At 41.6% G+C, this 22,896-nt stretch overlaps 1 protein-coding gene across 4 annotated transcripts; it reads right to left on the minus strand.

The window, feature by feature from the left end:
* Nucleotides 1-232: 232 nt before the first annotated feature.
* Nucleotides 233-9,204, minus strand: LOC114453638 (protein IWS1 homolog). Of its 4 annotated transcripts, none has more exons than XM_028433600.1 (17): nucleotides 9,038-9,204; nucleotides 8,334-8,377; nucleotides 8,009-8,073; nucleotides 7,798-7,928; nucleotides 6,181-6,241; nucleotides 5,900-6,089; nucleotides 5,694-5,780; nucleotides 5,312-5,494; nucleotides 4,568-5,196; nucleotides 4,075-4,479; nucleotides 3,450-3,941; nucleotides 2,708-3,248; nucleotides 2,558-2,631; nucleotides 2,137-2,277; nucleotides 1,830-1,990; nucleotides 1,647-1,737; nucleotides 233-439 (listed from the first exon to the last, which is right to left on the minus strand). In XM_028433600.1, the coding sequence occupies exons 3-17, from the start codon at nucleotides 8,046-8,048 to the stop codon at nucleotides 357-359; spliced, it is 3,309 nt and encodes a 1,102-aa protein (XP_028289401.1). In that variant the 5' UTR covers nucleotides 8,049-8,073; nucleotides 8,334-8,377; nucleotides 9,038-9,204; the 3' UTR covers nucleotides 233-356. The 4 variants fall into 4 exon arrangements, with proteins under 4 accessions (XP_028289401.1, XP_028289399.1, XP_028289400.1 ...); XM_028433598.1 differs by having other exon boundaries at nucleotides 5,694-5,777; nucleotides 8,919-9,204; XM_028433599.1 differs by having other exon boundaries at nucleotides 4,075-4,476; nucleotides 8,919-9,204.
* Between the last annotated feature and the right edge of the window lie 13,692 nt (nucleotides 9,205-22,896).

The raw sequence follows: 22,896 nt of genomic DNA on the forward strand, positions 1-22,896 counted from the left end.
TTGAAGGTTAATCAATATCCCCATTAAGTTGTCAAATATGAGCACATATGAAAACTTTTCATGAAGACATGGTGTCATTACATGGTTTGTCCAGCAAAGTGCTTCACTTCCTTTGTTTCCAAAACTCTCAGCACTGTCTGCAGTACATATAACAGAATACATACAATAATCAATAAAACAATAATCTACTTCTAGTTCATACACTTCTTTCTCTCACAGAAGGAAACAAAAGTTACAAAAATCAAGATTTTTTTATTTGTAGGTAATTTGAATACAATGCTGAACAAAAATACACCATTAAAAAATGTCTCACATCGCCAGTATTTTTTTTTAAAAAAACACATTCAGGAACATTTTCAGTCTAAACTCTCTGCTAAAATTCTGGTGAAGTACAGAACTGCAGGCTGTGCAGTTACATTCTGGAGGCTGTAGGCTTGCCCTGTGGGAAGAGAACAGAACTTCAGTAAAAAACGAACATGAAGGAGAAGAATATTTTCATGGTGCTACAGTCATGTTAGAAGTGTGTTAGGAAGTTTTTTTTGTGAAAATACATATAAAATCATCTGATTGAATACAACCTCGGACGTACAATAAAATGCAACTTTGTTTTGTAAATGGCATTCTTTATATAGCAAAAATGAATGAGAATACAATGTACCCCTCATGATTCAATAGCTTCTAGACCCACCTTGAATAGCAATGACTTGAGGTCAAGGTTTCCTGTGTGGCTATCAGTCTCTCATACTGTTGAGGTGTTTCTGCTGAAATTCTGTGCTTGGTTTTCACCAGACATGGTGGTGAGCTTTAAGGCCAAACAGCTTTACTTTGGTCTCATCTGTCCATAGGACATTGTTCCACAAGTGTTGGGCTTTGTTCAGTTTTGTGAACCTCAGTCATTTTTCCACGCTCTTTTCCAACAAAGAAAGTGTACTTGTTCAGTTTTTTTCCTAATTGTGCCGTCAAGGAGACAAAGCTCTCAGTTTTGTTTGTGTTTCTTTGATCATGATCTTAGGGTGAATTTGCTGAGATGTCCACTCCTGGGAAGATTGACAGCTGCCTTGAATGTTTTCCTAAACTAAACATGCTGAACTCCAAATTGTTTGGAAATATATGTGCAGCAAACGTTGCTTCTTTACCACCATTGTTTGTGTCTTTCTCTCTTGTCATTGTGTTAACACACACCTGAATGCTGCAGAGCAAACATCTCTCTATAGAGGTCTGCACACCTATTGATGATCAATTCAATATGGCTGATAATCAGCAGCACCTGATGCAGCTTACCTTCTTAAATCCTATAGATTTACTACAATCAGATGATTTTTTTTTGTTTTTACACAAAACATCTATACAGTTAGTAGACAAAATATATCATAACAATTGATTAAATAACTGACAGGGAAATTTTTAAACCTGAAAAGAACAGTTAGTAAAAAAGGAGCTTCTCTTAAATAGCGCTGAGTTACTTATACTTCATGTGCTGTACTATATTTACATATTTGTGATTTTAAAGGTAGATTCTCTGATTAGTTAGTATGCCAACATCAGAAAATATCTTTGCATCACAATAACTACTCTTTTGTAATAATGCTGTTTCTTTATACAGAGTGACTTATAAATTGGTCCATTAATAGACATCATGTTCTTACCACACTGCACCACAAAAGACTGTCCTGGACTGTAGCGGGACTCGCTGCCATCAATGGCCACTCTCACAGAGCTTGTCAATAAGTTAAAAACCTTTGAAAGAGACAACAATGTAGGAAAGTTAAACGACAAAGGTTTTTTTATGAACAGGTGGACTAATACAACATGGGATGTAGTGTACATACTGTTGTGGCGCTGTGATCCACCCACAGAGGTTTCTTCATATGGGAGCCCAGCAAGATCTTTCCATTACAGATGGAGCCACTGTTCAGGTCCACCTGAAAGCCCATAGCTCTGTCCTGGTAGAAGTACCACTCAAACTGGTCCGGAGTGATCTCAGCTACACCTGCAACAATATTAAATGTTGAATAACTTCAAGTGTTGACTTTTGTCTTTGAGAAACTGCTATGAGAAAGGGATTGGGTAAAAAACAGCAAATACATCTCTAAGTCTATTGTCTTTTCTTCCAGAGAATATAAGGTATTTTCTTACTGTCAGCAGTGGAGGGCCAGAGGATTTTAAACCATTCTGTCAGGTTGGCCTTATCCTTAGGCTGTAAGATCAGAGGTCTGAGAGGAGGAGCACAGAGATCTGATACACTCAGTGCAGTGTGAACTCTGGTTGACGGTAAAACTGAAACACAGCAAAGATAAAAGTGGACATGAATAATAAAAAAGGTCAGATTTTTTTTTATTTATTTTCATATGAGGATCGACTATTTGGAACTTTTTAACCCAGAGATGTGAGCTACACATGGAGGAAGCATTGGAGGAGTCACATTTTTATCCTGACAGAATAACAGTACAATGCATCATAATTATTTTATTCCACACTGGGCTCACACTCACTCTCTTACATGTTCTCTCGAAGTATGCACAACAAAAGCAAACAAACAAAAAGTGATTTAACATACTCATCTCATCACTCCTGTCGTCACCTTCTTCCAGCTCAATCATGGAGGACGGCCCACTTTTTAAGACTTCAAATCTGCCAAAATCATTGCAAATCGTTAAATATCAGATCAGATGTTGAGAATTAGTGGTAACTTTAAAGGTTTCCTTACGTGTTCTCTAGCTGATGCCCTCTGTTTTGTGGTGGATTGGGGTTGGAGGGGCTGTTCTGTGTGCTCCTGATTTCACCAACATCCATGCAGAGTATACTTGTCTCAGTCCTCCTTCTTGTATGATCTTCAGCAGAACATTCCTCAGCAGGATGTGAAGTGATACCATATCTGTTTTTCTGACCGCTGTTGACCACATTCTGTGACGTGAAAACATCCGGTCTGTCTCGTTTAGACATCTTTGGTGTGGACAGTTCCGTTTGTTTGAGTGGTGGCACAGGAGCTCCACCCTGTGGTGCTGATGAGACTGCAGCGTCGCCATCACTAGAAAAAGATTTCCTCTGTTTGGAGTGTTTCTTTTTCTCCCTCTGACGTTTGGATTCCTTGTGATGAAGCTGCTGAGGCTGTGAGGACACGCTTTCCAAATCTTCATCCATACTGTTGATCAACCACCAGTTACCAGGTGGTTTCCTCCTCCGTTTTCCTGGTCGTGCATTCCTGACCTGCTCCTTGGGTTGATATACTCTCTGAAATATCTGAGCACCTGTCATAAAAAAAAATCAGTTCCAGTCAGTTCAGTCTTAAGACTTTTCAAATTCAGTGTTTCTATTTTGTGTCAACTGAGTGAAGGCATATGGACCAAGCCAGTAAACTTCATCTAACTAGATCTGCACTGGTGCATCCAAATTGACAGTTTAATACCATTATATAGCACAGAAGTAAAGATGTGAGTACTGAACCTCACCTGTGTTAAGACTGCTGTCTTTGTGAGTAAAGACCAAAGGACTTGAATGTTCCTGATTTAGGTCTTGATCAGGGATGTCCTGTTGCTCCAGCTCTTCGCTCAGTTTGAAGACTTCACCTGTTGTTTTGATCTCGTCTGATGCGTCTTGTCTTGTGTTTTTATTCTGTTTTCTTTCCTTCTTTGTAGCTTTATTTGTGCTGGCAGAACGTTTCCGATTCACTGTCCTCATAAGTGTGTCTTTTTTTGCATTTGGCACGGGTGAGGTTTCTGCTGCACTGGGCTTTCTATTATTTTGTTTTGACTTCTTGAATGTGGCCTGCTGTTTGTCAGTTTCCTCTGTGTGCTGAGGGCATTTCAGCCCCTGCTGTCCAGCCTGCGTCTTTTTCCTCATTCTGGGAAGCTGACAGGCTTCAGATGAACTTTCTTCAGAATTAACTGCTTGTTTGTTTCTTTCAGATGTTCCATCTGTGTCAGGTGTCAGGATGTTTCTGTCTGCAAGACAAAAGAAACACATGTTATAAGCATAATTGGAATTAATCTTCCAAGAAAATCTAATAAAATAAAATAACACATTTTCTTATACATTTGTTGCTACTGCCATTAAAATGGTAATATGTGACCATACCCAAGTTTAGACAGTTGTCTCTCAACTGTTCCTGATCAGGGGTGTCCTGCTGCTCCTGTTCCGTTGTTTTCATTTTGTCCAGCATGTCTCCTCTTGTTTTTTTGTTCTGCCTTCTTCTCTTTTCTGTAGCTTTATTTGTGTGCACAGGTTCGTTATGATTTCTTTTTTTAAAAACCTTTCCTTTTGCTTTTATAGGTGAAGTTTCTGCTGTGTTAGGCTTTTTATTATTCTCTTTTGACTTCTTGAGCGTAGGTTGATGGTTGTCTGTTTCCTCTGTGCTTTGAGGGCAACTCAACCACCACAGTCCGGTCTGCTTGCGTTTTCTTTTCCCATGAATCTGGCTGACTTCAGATGAATTTTCTTCAGAATCACCTGGTGGTTGGTTTTGCTCAGACATTCCATCTGCTAAAGGAAAACACATATGTAAATTTAGAGTTTGTTCTGATTTAGTGCAACACTTAGAAAGAGGCATTAAGGGTATAACATGTCTTACCTGTAAGAGAACATGGGTCTACCACATCTGTTTGCTCATGATTTTGTTCCAGAATATCATCCACATGTGTCATCTCCTTCACAGCATCAGATCCCTGCAGTTCTTTTTTTCTTTTTGTCTTGGTAGGTTCTTCGTCATTGGAAGACTCTGACATCTTTGACTTGTGTGCATTTGTTTCCATTTGTCTTCTCTCTCTGTCTTTAGGTAGATCCTGTTCCTTGTCACTTTTTTTTGACTGAGCTTTCTTAAGCCATCTCTTTTTGCTTGGTTTCCCTCGTTCCTTTAAATCACCCATGGGACGATCCTGAAGACTGAGTGATGTATCCTTTTCATTTTCTGGCCCAGGGGCCTCACTTCTCATCTTCTTTGCTTTCTGATTCACAGATTGGCTTCTCAGTTTGCTGTTCGGCTTTTTGGAAGCCTGCTGTTTCTCTGGCCCCTCTACTGGACAATCCTTTTCCACCTTGTCTGTCGAACTGTCACTACTGGAAGTTTTGCTCTGTCTCTTACTGGTTGTAGTTTTAGTTGGGATGGTAAATGTGTAAGATGCATCATCTTCCAGAATCAGAAAATCATCCTCAGGCTCAGGAGGAGTTGAAGTGGGTGCTTTAACCGGAGACTTCTTGGACCTTAAAGAAATATTCACAGTTCTATCAGGAAATACTAAATCAATGCTGATGCTTCATTGCATTAGCATGTGCCATTGGGATTAGGTTATTAAGAAATAATTATATCTCAACTTACAATGCAGGCTTAGACTGTATCAAATGTTTGATCTTCTGCAGAAAATCATTTATATTTTTGCCCCCACAGGTAACGCTCTCCACATGCGGCTCACTGTTAATGTTCTCTGAGTTTCTCTCAGGAGCTGCAACTTCAGTTTGCTGCCACACTGCTGGAACAGGTGGCACCAGGTTTTCTTTCCTGCTGTAAAGCAAAAAGGAAGCTATTATTCTTTTTACTCTTTAGTAAAGTAAACAGCTATAGTTACACACTATAGCTCGTTACACAGGCATCAAACAAATAAAGGCCAGATATCAGCAACCCATACATTGTCTACACTAGTGACGCCATAGGGCTGGGCTCAGAGAATGAAGACTGCTGCAATCAATAAAAATCGCCTTACCAGGATTTTTCCAGCTTCTCTTTGTGAGATGTTGCTATTACAGGAACACTGCTTGAAGGAGACTCTGACTTAGACTGACCATCACTGCTAGAGGAAAGGAGAATTGGAGAGGAATTGGAAATTGGAATTGGAATTGGAAAGGAGAACAGCAAAAAAATGAAAGTTAAAGCAACTTATTTCCTGCAAGAAGCAATAAGTGTCCATACTCTTCTTGTGATTCGTTGTCCAAAGTTCCTTGGATGGGTTCAGATTTCTTTCCTTCATCTTCTTGGGGAAAAAGTATGGGAGACATGACTATGTCATTCCCATTGTTCAACCTTTCTTCAGCTTCTTCACCCCTATTCCGTTCAACAGGACTGGATGTCTTCACTGGCGTGTGTGCTTTAAATGGGATGTCTAAATTTGCAACAAAGAAAAAAGCAGCCCTTTACCAAGAGAACTACACTTACACAACACAAAACACACCTATTTTACACTAGTCTCTTACCAAGGTCCAGTTTAGGACTAGGTGATCTCATTGGAGAACACTGGACATCTGCCTCAGGAGTCTAAAGATTAAAGAGAGGTATATAAAGCCTTTCAAAGAATGTAAATTCACTATAGTAAACACAATGCCTGTATTATGAGCATATGTCATTGTACTACTGTATTTTTCGGACTATAGGTCGCACCGGAGTATAAGTCGCACCAGCCTAAAAATGCCTAATGACGAAGAAAAAAACCACAGATAAGTAACACCAGAGTATTAGTCGCATCAGCGGGCCAGCGTAAATTAGGCTTGTGCAAAATCGTATCGTGTGCAATTAATCGTCAGAAAAACTGTCATCGATTAATATTTGCCACTTATCGATTACAGCGATTAGTGCCTCGTCATGATGACGCATTTTTGTGTGCGGCGTAGTCTCACCATCACCCGCGCACATGTGAGCCCACAATAACAATAATGGTGGAAGGCAGTGGTGTTCAGTTAAATAATGCGGAGCAGCACGTTTCTAACATAAGTTCAACGTCTGTCACCATAAGCCCGAGCACGAAGAAAGCCGAAGAAAGCGCAACGAGGACACAACACTACAGCTGTATATTGTGCCGCGACATGCATTAGGTGAAGCGTGGAGCGTTGGTTGTTGCTATAGTAACTGAATTTTTGCTCGTATCAAATGAATGAGCTCTTTATTTACGGACTCCACAGCAAGATAGGAAACATTACAACAGCGAAGTCTCCTCCAGCAGATATTGGAAAGAATTCCACTCAGCTGTTGGTTGATTTGCACAGACACACATTTAAATGTGAAATTGTCCGGTTTGTTTATTTGTTTGTTTTTTCTGCTGCTGTTCTACAGTCTGAGTGAAAACATGCTCTAGTGTGGGACATATTCCAGCCACACTAGAGCATGGTTAAGCTGGTGATTAGGCACCAACCAGCCATTATCAATACATATTTCCATGGCTGGTTGGTGCCTAATCACCAGCTTAACCTGTTAGAATGAAGTAGTTAACTTGACTGATGATTTGTCAGTATCATGCTAGAACACTGTGCCAATTTAGAGTCAAAAACATGTAAGTGCAATTGTCATCAATTAATCGTCAAATTAATCGTTATCGGCTAAATGCCACAATTAATCGTGATTAATTTTTTTGCCAATATCGCCCAACCCTAGCGTAAATCACTACGTTTTTTGTGTAAAGTTGCCGACCTGAATTCCTCTTAACTTACGTAAGTGGTAGGCTACGGCTGCAGAGCATTCTCCTATAAACTCCTATAAACATCCTGTAGCCTAAATGAGTAAAAGGCAGACTACTGTGCGCTATAGCTGTCTGGAATTAGCGACCTGTCAGCCTATCGGCTCAGCTGCAAGCACACGTTCCATGAATGAGCGTGTCACCTATGCTCGGAATGCAACGTGTGGACAAACTGGAGGTGGAAGAGAACCGTCAGGAGAGGGACAGAACAGCTACCGTTATATTTGTAATGGGGCGTCAGGACACAAGGCTAACAATTTTTTTTCATAGATAAGTCGCACCTGAGTATAAGTCGCATACCCAGCCAAAGGATGAAAAAAGTGCGACTTATAGTCCGGAAAATACGGTACTAACTATAAATTACCGTTTGGTGTTCTGGAACTTCTTCCTCCAGTAAGGCTGGAGAGGCCTCCTCCTCCTCATTTAATTTTCCCTCAGTATCAGAAGTCTGGAGCAGAGGGGATGGAGGGAGTACATCATACTGTGGGGTTGAGTCTGAAAAGAAAAAAAACACATAGGTTAACATGAAAAAATCTACAACTGCAAAACATTAAAAACAAGAAACATGCTCTTACCTAAGTCATCAAACATCTTGTCAACATCCTCCAATGTCATTGGTCCTTCCCACCGTTTAGATGGACTGAAACACAAAGGTCGGGTGTATCATATGACAATTGCAGTATCTCAAAGTTTCAATACAAATCACGAGATATTACATGCCAAACAGCTACTAAGGGACATATTAAAACATTAAATAGTTGGTTTTAAACAATTTAAACCTAGAATCTAATGAATAAAAGTATTTGATTAAGATGTGCGGTATAATATGATACAACAGTGGAAATGCTCTTTTTTAAGTTTACAACTTGAAATGAACACATGAAACATGTTTAGACATACCTTCTCTTGTTTGTGACGTAGCAGAGCTTCCTCTTGGGTCGCCTCTGTGAACAGACAGCAGACATTAGCTCTGCAATTTCACAATTTTCCTGAGCTGATTATTTAAAATGTAAAATCCCCCATTATGTACTTCATTATGCTATTACAATTTGTCAATCAAACTGGCATACAAAGTATTGCGTTAGTACTACTTCACTGAATAGGTAATTACATGCATGTCAAAGTACGTACAATTTTATTCTGTACAGGTACGATCGTATCATTGCAATACACAATGAACGTTTTTATGAAAGCATACAAACACTTCAATCCGGATGGAAGTAGTGCGGTATTAACAGCCAGAAAACAAACATTTACACCAGTAGTGTCAGAACCTTTTACTTTGGTTACCACTGTGTGTCTAAATTGTGCCTAGGAATGAAAACAAAGATGGCAGCCCCCAGACCACTACATGTAGAAGAATCGCTAAATATTATTTCGTCCATGATGTTCATAATGCTTCATCAAATCTGTAAGTGCTTCAATTATACCATTGGTTATATCTGTAACGTGACAGCACAAAACAAAAAGATGTCATTAACTTACCAAGACAGGGTACTTTGTATCCATTTGTTAGGGCTAGTTATCTAGCTTAACGGTTAACGATCAACAATGTAAACACCTAGCTAACGTTAGCTAACATTTTGCTTCCGATAACTACTCACTGTGCATGAAAGCGCATTCGCTCTGTTACAATCAAGTTACGGCTGAATGAGTATATATCCATATTTACGTACACGCTGGAAGAAATGTATTTTGTTTAACTGACCGCCAGCGCAGAGTTAGCAAAACAATGGCGCAACGATTTGTGAACATCCCGCGCATTGGTGAGGGACATGATGACTTCCGCTGTTGTGAGGCCCGGATGTGTGCCTGGCAGGCAACCACACCGCACATCTGACAGAGCGAAACGCTGACTGTGCTAACTATGTTTACACAAACACGAGTGCAATGACAACAGACACCATAGTTAACAATGGTATTTAAATAGTGTAGCATGTTATGCACAGACAAAGCCCTAGCTTTTAATTGACTTGCCGCCTGAAAGTTCTTGCGCAGGGATAAACAACAAGGAGACTTCCGGCATCTTACGTATTTGTATCCACTGATTGGTGTGTATGAATGGACCAGCAGGGCTGATCTCACTTGATGCATCTATCTAGTTGTCTTTGTGTTCATCTGCACTCATTTAATTGTTTCAGAGGTTACAAATCATAAGAGAGGCTGCGTCTGCTTGAAAGAATGTTTTTTGTTTAACCTTTTACAGGCTTATTTATTTGTTTAAAGCCCCACATATCTTCAGCCTGCTTCTTCTCCTCCTCCTGTTGTCTGCTTGCTTGTCATTAGGAACTCTCAGACTCTTTGTGGGTTTTCAATAGAAACATGTGAATAATCAGGTCACTGTATAGCACCAACTTATTCCCCTGCAGCGGGGCAATGTTCTGAATGTAGATACTGTTCATTAATCTGTCTGTCATCAGATGTTTGTTAATGAAGATGATATATTGTACATTAAGTATGGTGAAATCAATACTTTTTTTTTTTTTACATAAAAGACTTCAGATGTCTCTGTTTTGTGAGTCTGATTGTGTAGTTATAGAACCCTTCATCTCAAACATGTACAAACCTGTTTGTTTATTTAGAAACACACATACAGTTTTAAGGCTAAAACATGCTTTCAAAACTATTTATATTGTGAATTCTTTTTTGTTTTTTTAATGGTGGTCTATGGGACAATCTGATGTGCACACACTTTTATTTCTATATAACACATAGGCTACTTCATCCAATCCTTACCATCAGCATCAAAAATAAAAAGAATTGACTTTGCAAAAAATACACCTGAAGAAGCCAGCCCAGTTTTGGAACAGATGTACATCAATGTTTGCTGCATTCGGCTCACTGAGACCATAACGGAAATGTCTCACTTGAGGCTCCAGTGTCCTACTTGTGAAAAGTATATACAAAATAGCTTGAATGAAAGCTCAGAATGTCCCCTTTAAAATCATACCAAACATAATATAAATCATTGACATATGTCTTTAACAAGGGCCAATACCAAGATATGCACCAGTGTCCAAAATGCATTGTATTTTCATCCGTGGAGGGTAACTTTAACAGCTGATAACAATGATGTAGCTATGGAGCAACCATGTTGACCATTGACAGTAAAAACTATGGACGGAGCTTCCGTGACGTCACCCGTTTGTTTCTGAAGAGCCGTTTTGAGTCTCAGTGGGAGGTTCCGGGACGTGATGACCGCCGCCATGTTGGCAGCGTCACGTCAATTAAAACTCCGAATTTGGACAAAGAGGGGGAGCACGAGCGGGGTTTAGGGGGGCGGGCGATTGTGGAAGCAGGAAACTCACGCTGTGATACGTCAACTGTCTGTCACTCAAGCGGCAACGCCCATAATTAGGCGTAATTTTAAGTCCGAATACAATTGAAACGAGTGAGTTGTAAAAAAATTCACCCCCCGTACAATTGACACTAGAAGAGAACCTATCATCTGAGACCACAGCGATTTTTTGTACCAGGCTGTAAACATGTTCTTTTCTGCTGTGAAATCGGCCATTTTAACATGGGAGTCTATGGGAAATTACTCGCTTTTGGAGCCAACCCCCAGCTGTTGCAGCGTGAATTACAAGTTTTGACACTTCCGCATGGGCTTCCACTTTGAGCCCCGAAGGTTGCCGCTTGGTGTTGACAGATAGCTAGCTAACTAGCTAGCTAGCTAGTTGTTGAAATCGTCCAGTCACTAGCATCCAAAGACACTTTCTAGACCTATGTTAGCTAATCACCAGCTAAGATATCACCGATAAATGTCGGTCTAATATGTCTAATATGACGTCACAGTGACATCAAAGGATCCATGGTTTCCATTGCTCAAAGTATGCTGAACGACAAAAGGGGAGGAGCTAATATGATGTCATCAAAGGACATCAAAGGAAACATAATATGATTTCAGAGCAGGCCGTCTTAGCTCAGAATCTGCCACGTCAACACAGTGACACAGTGAGTAAAACGCAGAATACGGAATATATACGAATACTTTAACAACATTCACCGACAGCGACAGGAATTCACTTCAAATGGAGCAGAACAATCAGACCAGCAACACCCTGATGAGACTGTGGGCCGCTCTGGGCCCGAAGCAGCGAAATGCTCAGGTCCCCGCCGACCTGGCTGCTGAGAAGGAACGCAAAGAAAGAAAGAAGCAAGAGAAGGAGCGCAAGGAGAGAGAGAAGCAGGAGAAGAAGAAGCGCAAGAAGGCTGCAAAGAAAGAACAGCAGGGCTGTTCCACGTATGAGGACCTGGTCTCTGAAGCTTGCTCCCTGAAGACTCAGATGGAGAAGATTTACCAGAGTTTGGTGGAACAAAGCAGCTTGCTGACCAGGCTGGCCGAGCAGCATGCCTCCTTAGAAAAGCAGCTGAGAGAAGAGAGGGAGGCAAAGGAAAAAATGTTTAGAAGAACTTCGCCAAAGAGATGACAAATATGAGAAGCTGACAGGTGACCTTGACCAGGCCAACCAGACTGTCCTGGAAAAAGCAGAAGGAGAAGACCTGCAAGAAGAGTCAGAGGAAGAGGTCGACCAGACCACCGCTCCAAAGAAGGAGCAGCTTTTGAGAGAGCTTAGAAACAACAAAATGTTTCAGAAACTGGCTGCTCAAAACAAGGCTTTCTAGAAGAAATAGGAGCAGGAAAAGCTGCAATCAGACCAAACTCTCAGAATTTCACTTGTTTTTCATTGAGCAGAGTTGAGCAGAGTATGCTGAACGACAAAAGGGGGATATGATGTCATCTAAGGACATCAAAGGAAACATAATATGATGTCAGAACAAACAGTCTTAGCTCAGTAGTTGCCACGTCAACACAGTGACACACAGTAAAACACAGAACACGGAATATACGGAATACTTTAACAACATTCACCAACAGCGATGGGAATTCATTTCAAATGGAGCAGAACAATCAGACCAGTAACATCCTGATGAGACTGAGGGCCGCTCTGGGCCCGAAGCAGCAAAACGCTCAGGTCCCCGCCGACCTGGCTGCTGAGAAGGAGTGCAAAGAAAGAAAGAAGCAGGAGAAGAAGGAGCGCAAGGAGAGAGAGAAGCAGGAGAAGAGAGCGCAAGGAGGCTGCAAAGAAAGAACAGCAGGGCTGTTCCACGTATGAGGACCTGGTCTCTCAAGCTTGCTCCCTGAAGACTGAGATGCTGAAGACTCACCAGAATTTGGTGGAAAAAAGCAGCTTGCTGATCTGGCTGGCTGAGGTGAATGCCTCCTTAGAAAAGCAGAAGAGAGGGAGGCAAAGGAAAAATGCCTTAATGATATGCTGCTGTTATGTCAGTGTTTGGAAGAACTTCGCCAAAGAGATGACAAATATGAGACGCTGACAGGCGACCTTGACCAGGCCAACCAGACTGTCCTGGAAAAAGCAGAAGGAGAAGACCTGCAGGAAGAGTCAGAGGAAGAGGTCCACCAGACCACCGCTACACAGTAGGAGCAGCTTTTAAAGAGCTTAGAGACAACAAACTGTTTCAGAAACTGACTGCTCAAACAGGAGCAGGAAAAGATTAGAGGCTGCGATCAGATCAAACTCTCAGAATTTCATCTGTTTTTTTTTTCCACTAGATTTCAATTATGTGGAAAAAAGTCTCAGAAAATGTATGTGCACAAAAAATAACATTAAATTAAAAAAAAAATACAGTTGTGTTGTTGTTGTTTTTGTTAGTCTGGTTGTCATAGTGATGGGGAGTATTTGCGTCATGTGGGTGTAGGTGGTGACAAATGGGATGTATAAAACGGGCAGTCACTCACCGGTCCGGGTGTGAAGAGAGGAGGAAGCTGGGTAGCCACAGTTTTTGTTGGCTGCAGTATCGCAGTGTCGTAATATATAACGCATAACTAAACGTACCATAGCGCACACCTTTACACCTTCATCCCACGTTTATTCTTTTTAGTTTTCATTTCTACAATGCAGTGTTCTATTTCATGATCATCTATATAAAATCTCATCAAGAGGAAGCCGGATTCAGTGTCTTATTTATTACAGCGCATCAGACAAATAGGTAGGGCCCATCTCTCTTCTCATCTGGCGACTTTGGAGTTTTGAGGAAGTCACCACAGGTTGTGTTCAAAATAATAGCAGTCCAACATGAGTATCCAGAGCAAACACTGATTTGGTATAAATCATATTATTATGTTGCAAATTTACCAGTAGGTGTAGTAGAATCAGAGAAGCCAGCAGACTGAATGCTTCTGAGTCTTTATAATTGAATAAAAAGGGGCTGTTCAAAATAGCAGTGTTGAGTTCAATCAATGAGGTCATTCATTATGTGAAGAAACAGGTGTCATTCAGGTGGCCCTTATTTAAGGATGAAGCCAGCACATGTTGTACATGCAACATCTCTCTCTTTTGTACACATCTCTTAAAACCTGAGAAAGATGGGCCATGAAGAACAGCGTGTTTTAATTAGAACATTGATGGGAGATGGAAAAACCGTTATAAAGAAGTGCAGAAAGTGCTAAAATGATCTCCAATGCTTTAAAATGGAAAGCCAAACAAGAGATACATGGAAGAAAATGGAGCAATAGCCAGAATGGCAAAGACTCAGCCAATGATCAGCTCCAGGGAGATCAGAGATAGTCTGAGGTTACCTGTGAGTACTGTGACAATTAAAAGATGCTTGTGTGAGGCTAATCTATGGGCAAGAAGCCCCTGCAAAGTCCCACTGTTAAAAAAAGATGTGCTGAAGAGGATGCAATTTGCCAAAGAACATATCGACTGGCCTAAAGAGAAATGGAGAAACATTTTGTGGACTGATGAAAGTAAGATTGTTCTTTTTGGGTCCAAGGGCCACAGACAGTTTGTCACAAACACTGAATTCAAGCCACAGTACACTCTGAAGACTGTGAAGCATGGTGGTGCAAGCATCATGACATGGGGCTGTTTCTCTTACTATGGTGTCAGGCCTATTTATGGCATTCCAGGGATCATGGATCAATTTGCTTATATCAAAATACTTGGAGAGGAGATGCTGCCTTATGCTGAAGAGGAAATCTCCTTGAAATGGGTGTTTCAACAAGACAATGACCCCAAACACACCAGTAAGCGAGCAGCATCTTGGTTCCAGACCAACAAAATTAAGGTTATGGAGTGGCCAGCCCAATCCCTGGACATTAATCCAATAGAAAACTTGTGGGGGGACATCAAAAATGCTGTTTCTGTGGCATTCCAATAAATTGTGGAAGGTTGTCAAATCATACTGGGCCAGAATATCTGTTTACAGGTGCCAGAAGTTGGTCAACTCCATGCAGCACAGATGTAAAGAAGTTCTCAAAAACAGTGGTTATACAACTAAATATTGTATATGTATATATGTATGTATATATGCAATTTCCCCATTGTGGGACTAATAAAGGTTTCTTAATCTTAATCTATATATATATATATGTGTGTATATATATATATATATATATATATATATAGGTATATATGATATACCTTATCGTGGCGGAGGGGTTTGAGTGCCCAGATGATTTTAGGAGCTCTGTTGTCAGGGGGCTTAGGGCTTAATGTCCTCCCCCCCAGGGTCTCCCAAGGCAAACAGGTCCTAGGTGACGGGTCAGACTAAGAGTGGTTCAAAAACCCCTTTATGGATCATTTAAAACACAAGTTCCGTTATGGCACCTGGTATGGCACAGATGGGGCCCCACCCTGGAGGCAGGCCTGGGGTTGGGGTACGAATGCGAGCATCTTCCTCCTGGAGGCTGTCGTTGATCCCTCGTTTTTTTTCTGTAGAAGTGTAACTACTGTGACAATAAAGGTGCCACTGCTGGCTGTGAAAATGGACGCTGCAAGAAGTCTAACAAGCAAGCTGTAGGACAGCTTCACACCCTTCACATATCTGAACTATTACCCTCATATAAAATAATAACTCAACCTTGCAGCATGTTCATATCACTGTTCATTTTGAAATTAAGGTAATTTTGTAAGCATTGATTGAAATGTTTTGCACTGTCATAGGTAATAGTTTTCTTACCAGGGCCTAATGAGTGTTTGCAAACACATAAAAAGATCAGAGATGAGTTTATTAAAGTTGGAAAGAACAGTCATTTTAATTAGTAAAGACAACATTTGCTTTCAATCTATACAACACTGCAAATCGAGTGCATATAACGTAATATCATTTTATAAATAAAAACTACTTAGCAATATATCTTTTTCTGCTTCTGAGCAATCTCCCTCGGTTCCATAGCTGCAGGACTGGCATCTTCATAGAGCGGCTGTTTAACGTGTCTCCACAGCACCAAAATAAGTCGAGTAACAAACAGCACAGAGGCTAAAGCCAGCAGCACAGCTAAGAAGAGAAAGCCTAGTTAGTACAGCTAGAATACAATCAGGTTTTACACTGATTTCTGTTGTCGGCAAGTTTCCCTGTTCTATTGGATTCAGAATAATTTACAAATAATGATTGTTGTATTAATTTAGACCCCTGTCTCACTTGAGGCTCCAGTGTCCTACTTGTGAAAAGTATATACAAAATAGCTTGAATGAAAGCTCAGAATGTCCCCTTTAAAATCATACCAAACATAATATAAATCATTGACATATGTCTTTAACAAGGGCCAATACCAAGATATGCACCAGTGTCCAAAATGCATTGTATTTTCATCCGGGGAGGGTAACTTTAACAGCTGATAACAATGATGTAGCTATGGAGCAACCATGTTGACCATTGACAGTAAAAACTATGGACGGAGCTTCCGTGACGTCACCCGTTTGTTTCTGAAGAGCCGTTTTGAGTCTCAGTGGGAGGTTCCGGGACGTGATGACCGCCGCCATGTTGGCAGCGTCACGTCAATTAAAACTCCGAATTTGGACAAAGAGGGGGGGCACGAGCGGGGTTTAGGGGGGGCGGGCGATCGTGGAAGCAGGAAACTCACGCTGTGATACGTCAACTGTCTGTCACTCAAGCGGCAACGCCCATAATTAGGCGTAATTTTAAGTCAGAATACAATTGAAACGAGTGAGTTGTAAAAAAATTCACCCCCCGTACAATTGACACTAGAAGAGAACCTATCATCTGAGACCACAGCGATTTTTTGTACCAGGCTGTAAACATGTTCTTTTCTGCTGTGAAATCGGCCATTTTAACATGGGAGTCTATGGGAAATTACTCGCTTTTGGAGCCAACCCCCAGCTGTTGCAGCGTGAATTACAAGTTTTGACACTTCCGCATGGGCTTCCACTTTGAGCCCCGAAGGTTGCCGCTTGGTGTTGACAGATAGCTAGCTAACTAGCTAGCTAGCTAGTTGTTGAAATCGTCCAGTCACTAGCATCCAAAGACACTTTCTAGACCTATGTTAGCTAATCACCAGCTAAGATATCACCGATAAATGTCGGTCTAATATGTCTAATATGACGTCACAGTGACATCAAAGGATCCATGGTTTCCATTGCTCAAAGTATGCTGAACGACAAAAGGGGAGGAGCTAATATGATGTCATCAAAGGACATCAAAGGAAACATAATATGATTTCAGAGCAGGCCGTCTTAGCTCAGAATCTGCCACGTCAACACAGTGACACAGTGAGTAAAACGCAGAATACGGAATATATACGAATACTTTAACAACATTCACCGACAGCGACAGGAATTCACTTCAAATGGAGCAGAACAATCAGACCAGCAACACCCTGATGAGACTGTGGGCCGCTCTGGGCCCGAAGCAGCGAAATGCTCAGGTCCCCGCCGACCTGGCTGCTGAGAAGGAACGCAAAGAAAGAAAGAAGCAAGAGAAGGAGCGCAAGGAGAGAGAGAAGCAGGAGAAGAAGAAGCGCAAGAAGGCTGCAAAGAAAGAACAGCAGGGCTGTTCCACGTATGAGGACCTGGTCTCTGAAGCTTGCTCCCTGAAGACTCAGATGGAGAAGATTTACCAGAGTTTGGTGGAACAAAGCAGCTTGCTGACCAGGCTGGCCGAGCAGCATGCCTCCTTAGAAAAGCAGCTGAGAGAAGAGAGGGAGGCAAAGGAAAAATGTTTAGAAGAACTTCGCCAAAGAGATGACAAATATGAGAAGCTGACAGGTGACCTTGACCAGGCCAACCAGACTGTCCTGGAAAAAGCAGAAGGAGAAGACCTGCAGGAAGAGTCAGAGGAAGAGGTCGACCAGACCACCGCTCCAAAGAAGGAGCAGCTTTTGAGAGAGCTTAGAAACAACAAAATGTTTCAGAAACTGGCTGCTCAAAACAAGGCTTTCTAGAAGAAATAGGAGCAGGAAAAGCTGCAATCAGACCAAACTCTCAGAATTTCACTTGTTTTTCATTGAGCAGAGTTGAGCAGAGTATGCTGAACGACAAAAGGGGGATATGATGTCATCTAAGGACATCAAAGGAAACATAATATGATGTCAGAACAAACAGTCTTAGCTCAGTAGTTGCCACGTCAACACAGTGACACACAGTAAAACACAGAACACGGAATATACGGAATACTTTAACAACATTCACCAACAGCGATGGGAATTCATTTCAAATGGAGCAGAACAATCAGACCAGTAACATCCTGATGAGACTGAGGGCCGCTCTGGGCCCGAAGCAGCAAAACGCTCAGGTCCCCGCCGACCTGGCTGCTGAGAAGGAGTGCAAAGAAAGAAAGAAGCAGGAGAAGAAGGAGCGCAAGGAGAGAGAGAAGCAGGAGAAGAGAGCGCAAGGAGGCTGCAAAGAAAGAACAGCAGGGCTGTTCCACGTATGAGGACCTGGTCTCTCAAGCTTGCTCCCTGAAGACTGAGATGCTGAAGACTCACCAGAATTTGGTGGAAAAAAGCAGCTTGCTGATCTGGCTGGCTGAGGTGAATGCCTCCTTAGAAAAGCAGAAGAGAGGGAGGCAAAGGAAAAATGCCTTAATGATATGCTGCTGTTATGTCAGTGTTTGGAAGAACTTCGCCAAAGAGATGACAAATATGAGACGCTGACAGGCGACCTTGACCAGGCCAACCAGACTGTCCTGGAAAAAGCAGAAGGAGAAGACCTGCAGGAAGAGTCAGAGGAAGAGGTCCACCAGACCACCGCTACACAGTAGGAGCAGCTTTTAAAGAGCTTAGAGACAACAAACTGTTTCAGAAACTGACTGCTCAAACAGGAGCAGGAAAAGATTAGAGGCTGCGATCAGATCAAACTCTCAGAATTTCATCTGTTTTTTTTTCCACTAGATTTCAATTATGTGGAAAAAAGTCTCAGAAAATGTATGTGCACAAAAAATAACATTAAATTAAAAAAAAAATACAGTTGTGTTGTTGTTGTTTTTGTTAGTCTGGTTGTCATAGTGATGGGGAGTATTTGCGTCATGTGGGTGTAGGTGGTGACAAATGGGATGTATAAAACGGGCAGTCACTCACCGGTCCGGGTGTGAAGAGAGGAGGAAGCTGGGTAGCCACAGTTTTTGTTGGCTGCAGTATCGCAGTGTCGTAATATATAACGCATAACTAAACGTACCATAGCGCACACCTTTACACCTTCATCCCACGTTTATTCTTTTTAGTTTTCATTTCTACAATGCAGTGTTCTATTTCATGATCATCTATATAAAATTTCATCAAGAGGAAGCCGGATTCAGTGTCTTATTTATTACAGCGCATCAGACAAATAGGTAGGGCCCATCTCTCTTCTCATCTGGCGACTTTGGAGTTTTGAGGAAGTCACCACAGGTTGTGTTCAAAATAATAGCAGTCCAACATGAGTATCCAGAGCAAACACTGATTTGGTATAAATCATATTATTATGTTGCAAATTTACCAGTAGGTGTAGTAGAATCAGAGAAGCCAGCAGACTGAATGCTTCTGAGTCTTTATAATTGAATAAAAAGGGGCTGTTCAAAATAGCAGTGTTGAGTTCAATCAATGAGGTCATTCATTATGTGAAGAAACAGGTGTCATTCAGGTGGCCCTTATTTAAGGATGAAGCCAGCACATGTTGTACATGCAACATCTCTCTCTTTTGTACACATCTCTTAAAACCTGAGAAAGATGGGTCATGAAGAACAGCGTGTTTTAATTAGAACATTGATGGGAGATGGAAAAACCGTTATAAAGAAGTGCAGAAAGTGCTAAAATGATCTCCAATGCTTTAAAATGGAAAGCCAAACAAGAGATACATGGAAGAAAATGGAGCAATAGCCAGAATGGCAAAGACTCAGCCAATGATCAGCTCCAGGGAGATCAGAGATAGTCTGAGGTTACCTGTGAGTACTGTGACAATTAAAAGATGCTTGTGTGAGGCTAATCTATGGGCAAGAAGCCCCTGCAAAGTCCCACTGTTAAAAAAAGATGTGCTGAAGAGGATGCAATTTGCCAAAGAACATATCGACTGGCCTAAAGAGAAATGGAGAAACATTTTGTGGACTGATGAAAGTAAGATTGTTCTTTTTGGGTCCAAGGGCCACAGACAGTTTGTCACAAACACTGAATTCAAGCCACAGTACACTCTGAAGACTGTGAAGCATGGTGGTGCAAGCATCATGACATGGGGCTGTTTCTCTTACTATGGTGTCAGGCCTATTTATGGCATTCCAGGGATCATGGATCAATTTGCTTATATCAAAATACTTGGAGAGGAGATGCTGCCTTATGCTGAAGAGGAAATCTCCTTGAAATGGGTGTTTCAACAAGACAATGACCCCAAACACACCAGTAAGCGAGCAGCATCTTGGTTCCAGACCAACAAAATTAAGGTTATGGAGTGGCCAGCCCAATCCCTGGACATTAATCCAATAGAAAACTTGTGGGGGGACATCAAAAATGCTGTTTCTGTGGCATTCCAATAAATTGTGGAAGGTTGTCAAATCATACTGGGCCAGAATATCTGTTTACAGGTGCCAGAAGTTGGTCAACTCCATGCAGCACAGATGTAAAGAAGTTCTCAAAAATAGTGGTTATACAACTAAATATTGTATATGTATATATGTATGTATATATGCAATTTCCCCATTGTGGGACTAATAAAGGTTTCTTAATCTTAATCTATATATATATATATGTGTATATATATATAGGTATATACGATATACCTTATCGTGGCGGAGGGGTTTGAGTGCCCAGATGATTTTAGGAGCTCTGTTGTCAGGGGGCTTAGGGCTTAATGTCCTCCCCCCCAGGGTCTCCCAAGGCAAACAGGTCCTAGCTGACGGGTCAGACTAAGAGTGGTTCAAAAACCCCTTTATGGATCATTTAAAACACAAGTTCCGTTATGGCACCTGGTATGGCACAGATGGGGCCCCACCCTGGAGGCAGGCCTGGGGTTGGGGTACGAATGCGAGCATCTTCCTCCTGGAGGCTGTCGTTGATCCCTCGTTTTTTTTCTGTAGAAGTGTAACTACTGTGACAATAAAGGTGCCACTGCTGGCTGTGAAAATGGACGCTGCAAGAAGTCTAACAAGCAAGCTGTAGGACAGCTTCACACCCTTCACATATCTGAACTATTACCCTCATATAAAATAATAACTCAACCTTGCAGCATGTTCATATCACTGTTCATTTTGAAATTAAGGTAATTTTGTAAGCATTGATTGAAATGTTTTGCACTGTCATAGGTAATAGTTTTCTTACCAGGGCCTAATGAGTGTTTGCAAACACATAAAAAGATCAGAGATGAGTTTATTAAAGTTGGAAAGAACAGTCATTTTAATTAGTAAAGACAACATTTGCTTTCAATCTATACAACACTGCAAATCGAGTGCATATAACGTAATATCATTTTATAAATAAAAACTACTTAGCAATATATCTTTTTCTGCTTCTGAGCAATCTCCCTCGGTTCCATAGCTGCAGGACTGGCATCTTCATAGAGCGGCTGTTTAACGTGTCTCCACAGCACCAAAATAAGTCGAGTAACAAACAGCACAGAGGCTAAAGCCAGCAGCACAGCTAAGAAGAGAAAGCCTAGTTAGTACAGCTAGAATACAATCAGGTTTTACACTGATTTCTGTTGTCGGCAAGTTTCCCTGTTCTATTGGATTCAGAATAATTTACAAATAATGATTGTTGTATTAATTTAGACCCCTGTCTCACTTGAGGCTCCAGTGTCCTACTTGTGAAAAGTATATACAAAATAGCTTGAATGAAAGCTCAGAATGTCCCCTTTAAAATCATACCAAACATAATATAAATCATTGACATATGTCTTTAACAAGGGCCAATACCAAGATATGCACCAGTGTCCAAAATGCATTGTATTTTCATCCGGGGAGGGTAACTTTAACAGCTGATAACAATGATGTAGCTATGGAGCAACCATGTTGACCATTGACAGTAAAAACTATGGACGGAGCTTCCGTGACGTCACCCGTTTGTTTCTGAAGAGCCGTTTTGAGTCTCAGTGGGAGGTTCCGGGACGTGATGACCGCCGCCATGTTGGCAGCGTCACGTCAATTAAAACTCCGAATTTGGACAAAGAGGGGGGGCACGAGCGGGGTTTAGGGGGGGCGGGCGATCGTGGAAGCAGGAAACTCACGCTGTGATACGTCAACTGTCTGTCACTCAAGCGGCAACGCCCATAATTAGGCGTAATTTTAAGTCAGAATACAATTGAAACGAGTGAGTTGTAAAAAAATTCACCCCCCGTACAATTGACACTAGAAGAGAACCTATCATCTGAGACCACAGCGATTTTTTGTACCAGGCTGTAAACATGTTCTTTTCTGCTGTGAAATCGGCCATTTTAACATGGGAGTCTATGGGAAATTACTCGCTTTTGGAGCCAACCCCCAGCTGTTGCAGCGTGAATTACAAGTTTTGACACTTCCGCATGGGCTTCCACTTTGAGCCCCGAAGGTTGCCGCTTGGTGTTGACAGATAGCTAGCTAACTAGCTAGCTAGCTAGTTGTTGAAATCGTCCAGTCACTAGCATCCAAAGACACTTTCTAGACCTATGTTAGCTAATCACCAGCTAAGATATCACCGATAAATGTCGGTCTAATATGTCTAATATGACGTCACAGTGACATCAAAGGATCCATGGTTTCCATTGCTCAAAGTATGCTGAACGACAAAAGGGGAGGAGCTAATATGATGTCATCAAAGGACATCAAAGGAAACATAATATGATTTCAGAGCAGGCCGTCTTAGCTCAGAATCTGCCACGTCAACACAGTGACACAGTGAGTAAAACGCAGAATACGGAATATATACGAATACTTTAACAACATTCACCGACAGCGACAGGAATTCACTTCAAATGGAGCAGAACAATCAGACCAGCAACACCCTGATGAGACTGTGGGCCGCTCTGGGCCCGAAGCAGCGAAATGCTCAGGTCCCCGCCGACCTGGCTGCTGAGAAGGAACGCAAAGAAAGAAAGAAGCAAGAGAAGGAGCGCAAGGAGAGAGAGAAGCAGGAGAAGAAGAAGCGCAAGAAGGCTGCAAAGAAAGAACAGCAGGGCTGTTCCACGTATGAGGACCTGGTCTCTGAAGCTTGCTCCCTGAAGACTCAGATGGAGAAGATTTACCAGAGTTTGGTGGAACAAAG

The sequence above is a fragment of the Parambassis ranga genome, chromosome 20, assembly GCF_900634625.1.
Source record: "Parambassis ranga chromosome 20, fParRan2.1, whole genome shotgun sequence".
Taxonomy (NCBI): Eukaryota; Metazoa; Chordata; class Actinopteri; family Ambassidae; genus Parambassis; species Parambassis ranga.

Coding starts and splice junctions, on each gene's coding strand:
- LOC114453638 (XM_028433597.1), bottom strand. CDS start 8,942: ATGGATACAAAGTACCCTGTCTTG. Junction 6,090..6,180: donor TAGTCCTAAACTGGACCTTG/GTAAGAGACTAG, acceptor TTGCAAATTTAG/ACATCCCATTTAAAGCACAC. Junction 3,249..3,449: donor AGACAGCAGTCTTAACACAG/GTGAGGTTCAGT, acceptor TTTTTATGACAG/GTGCTCAGATATTTCAGAGA.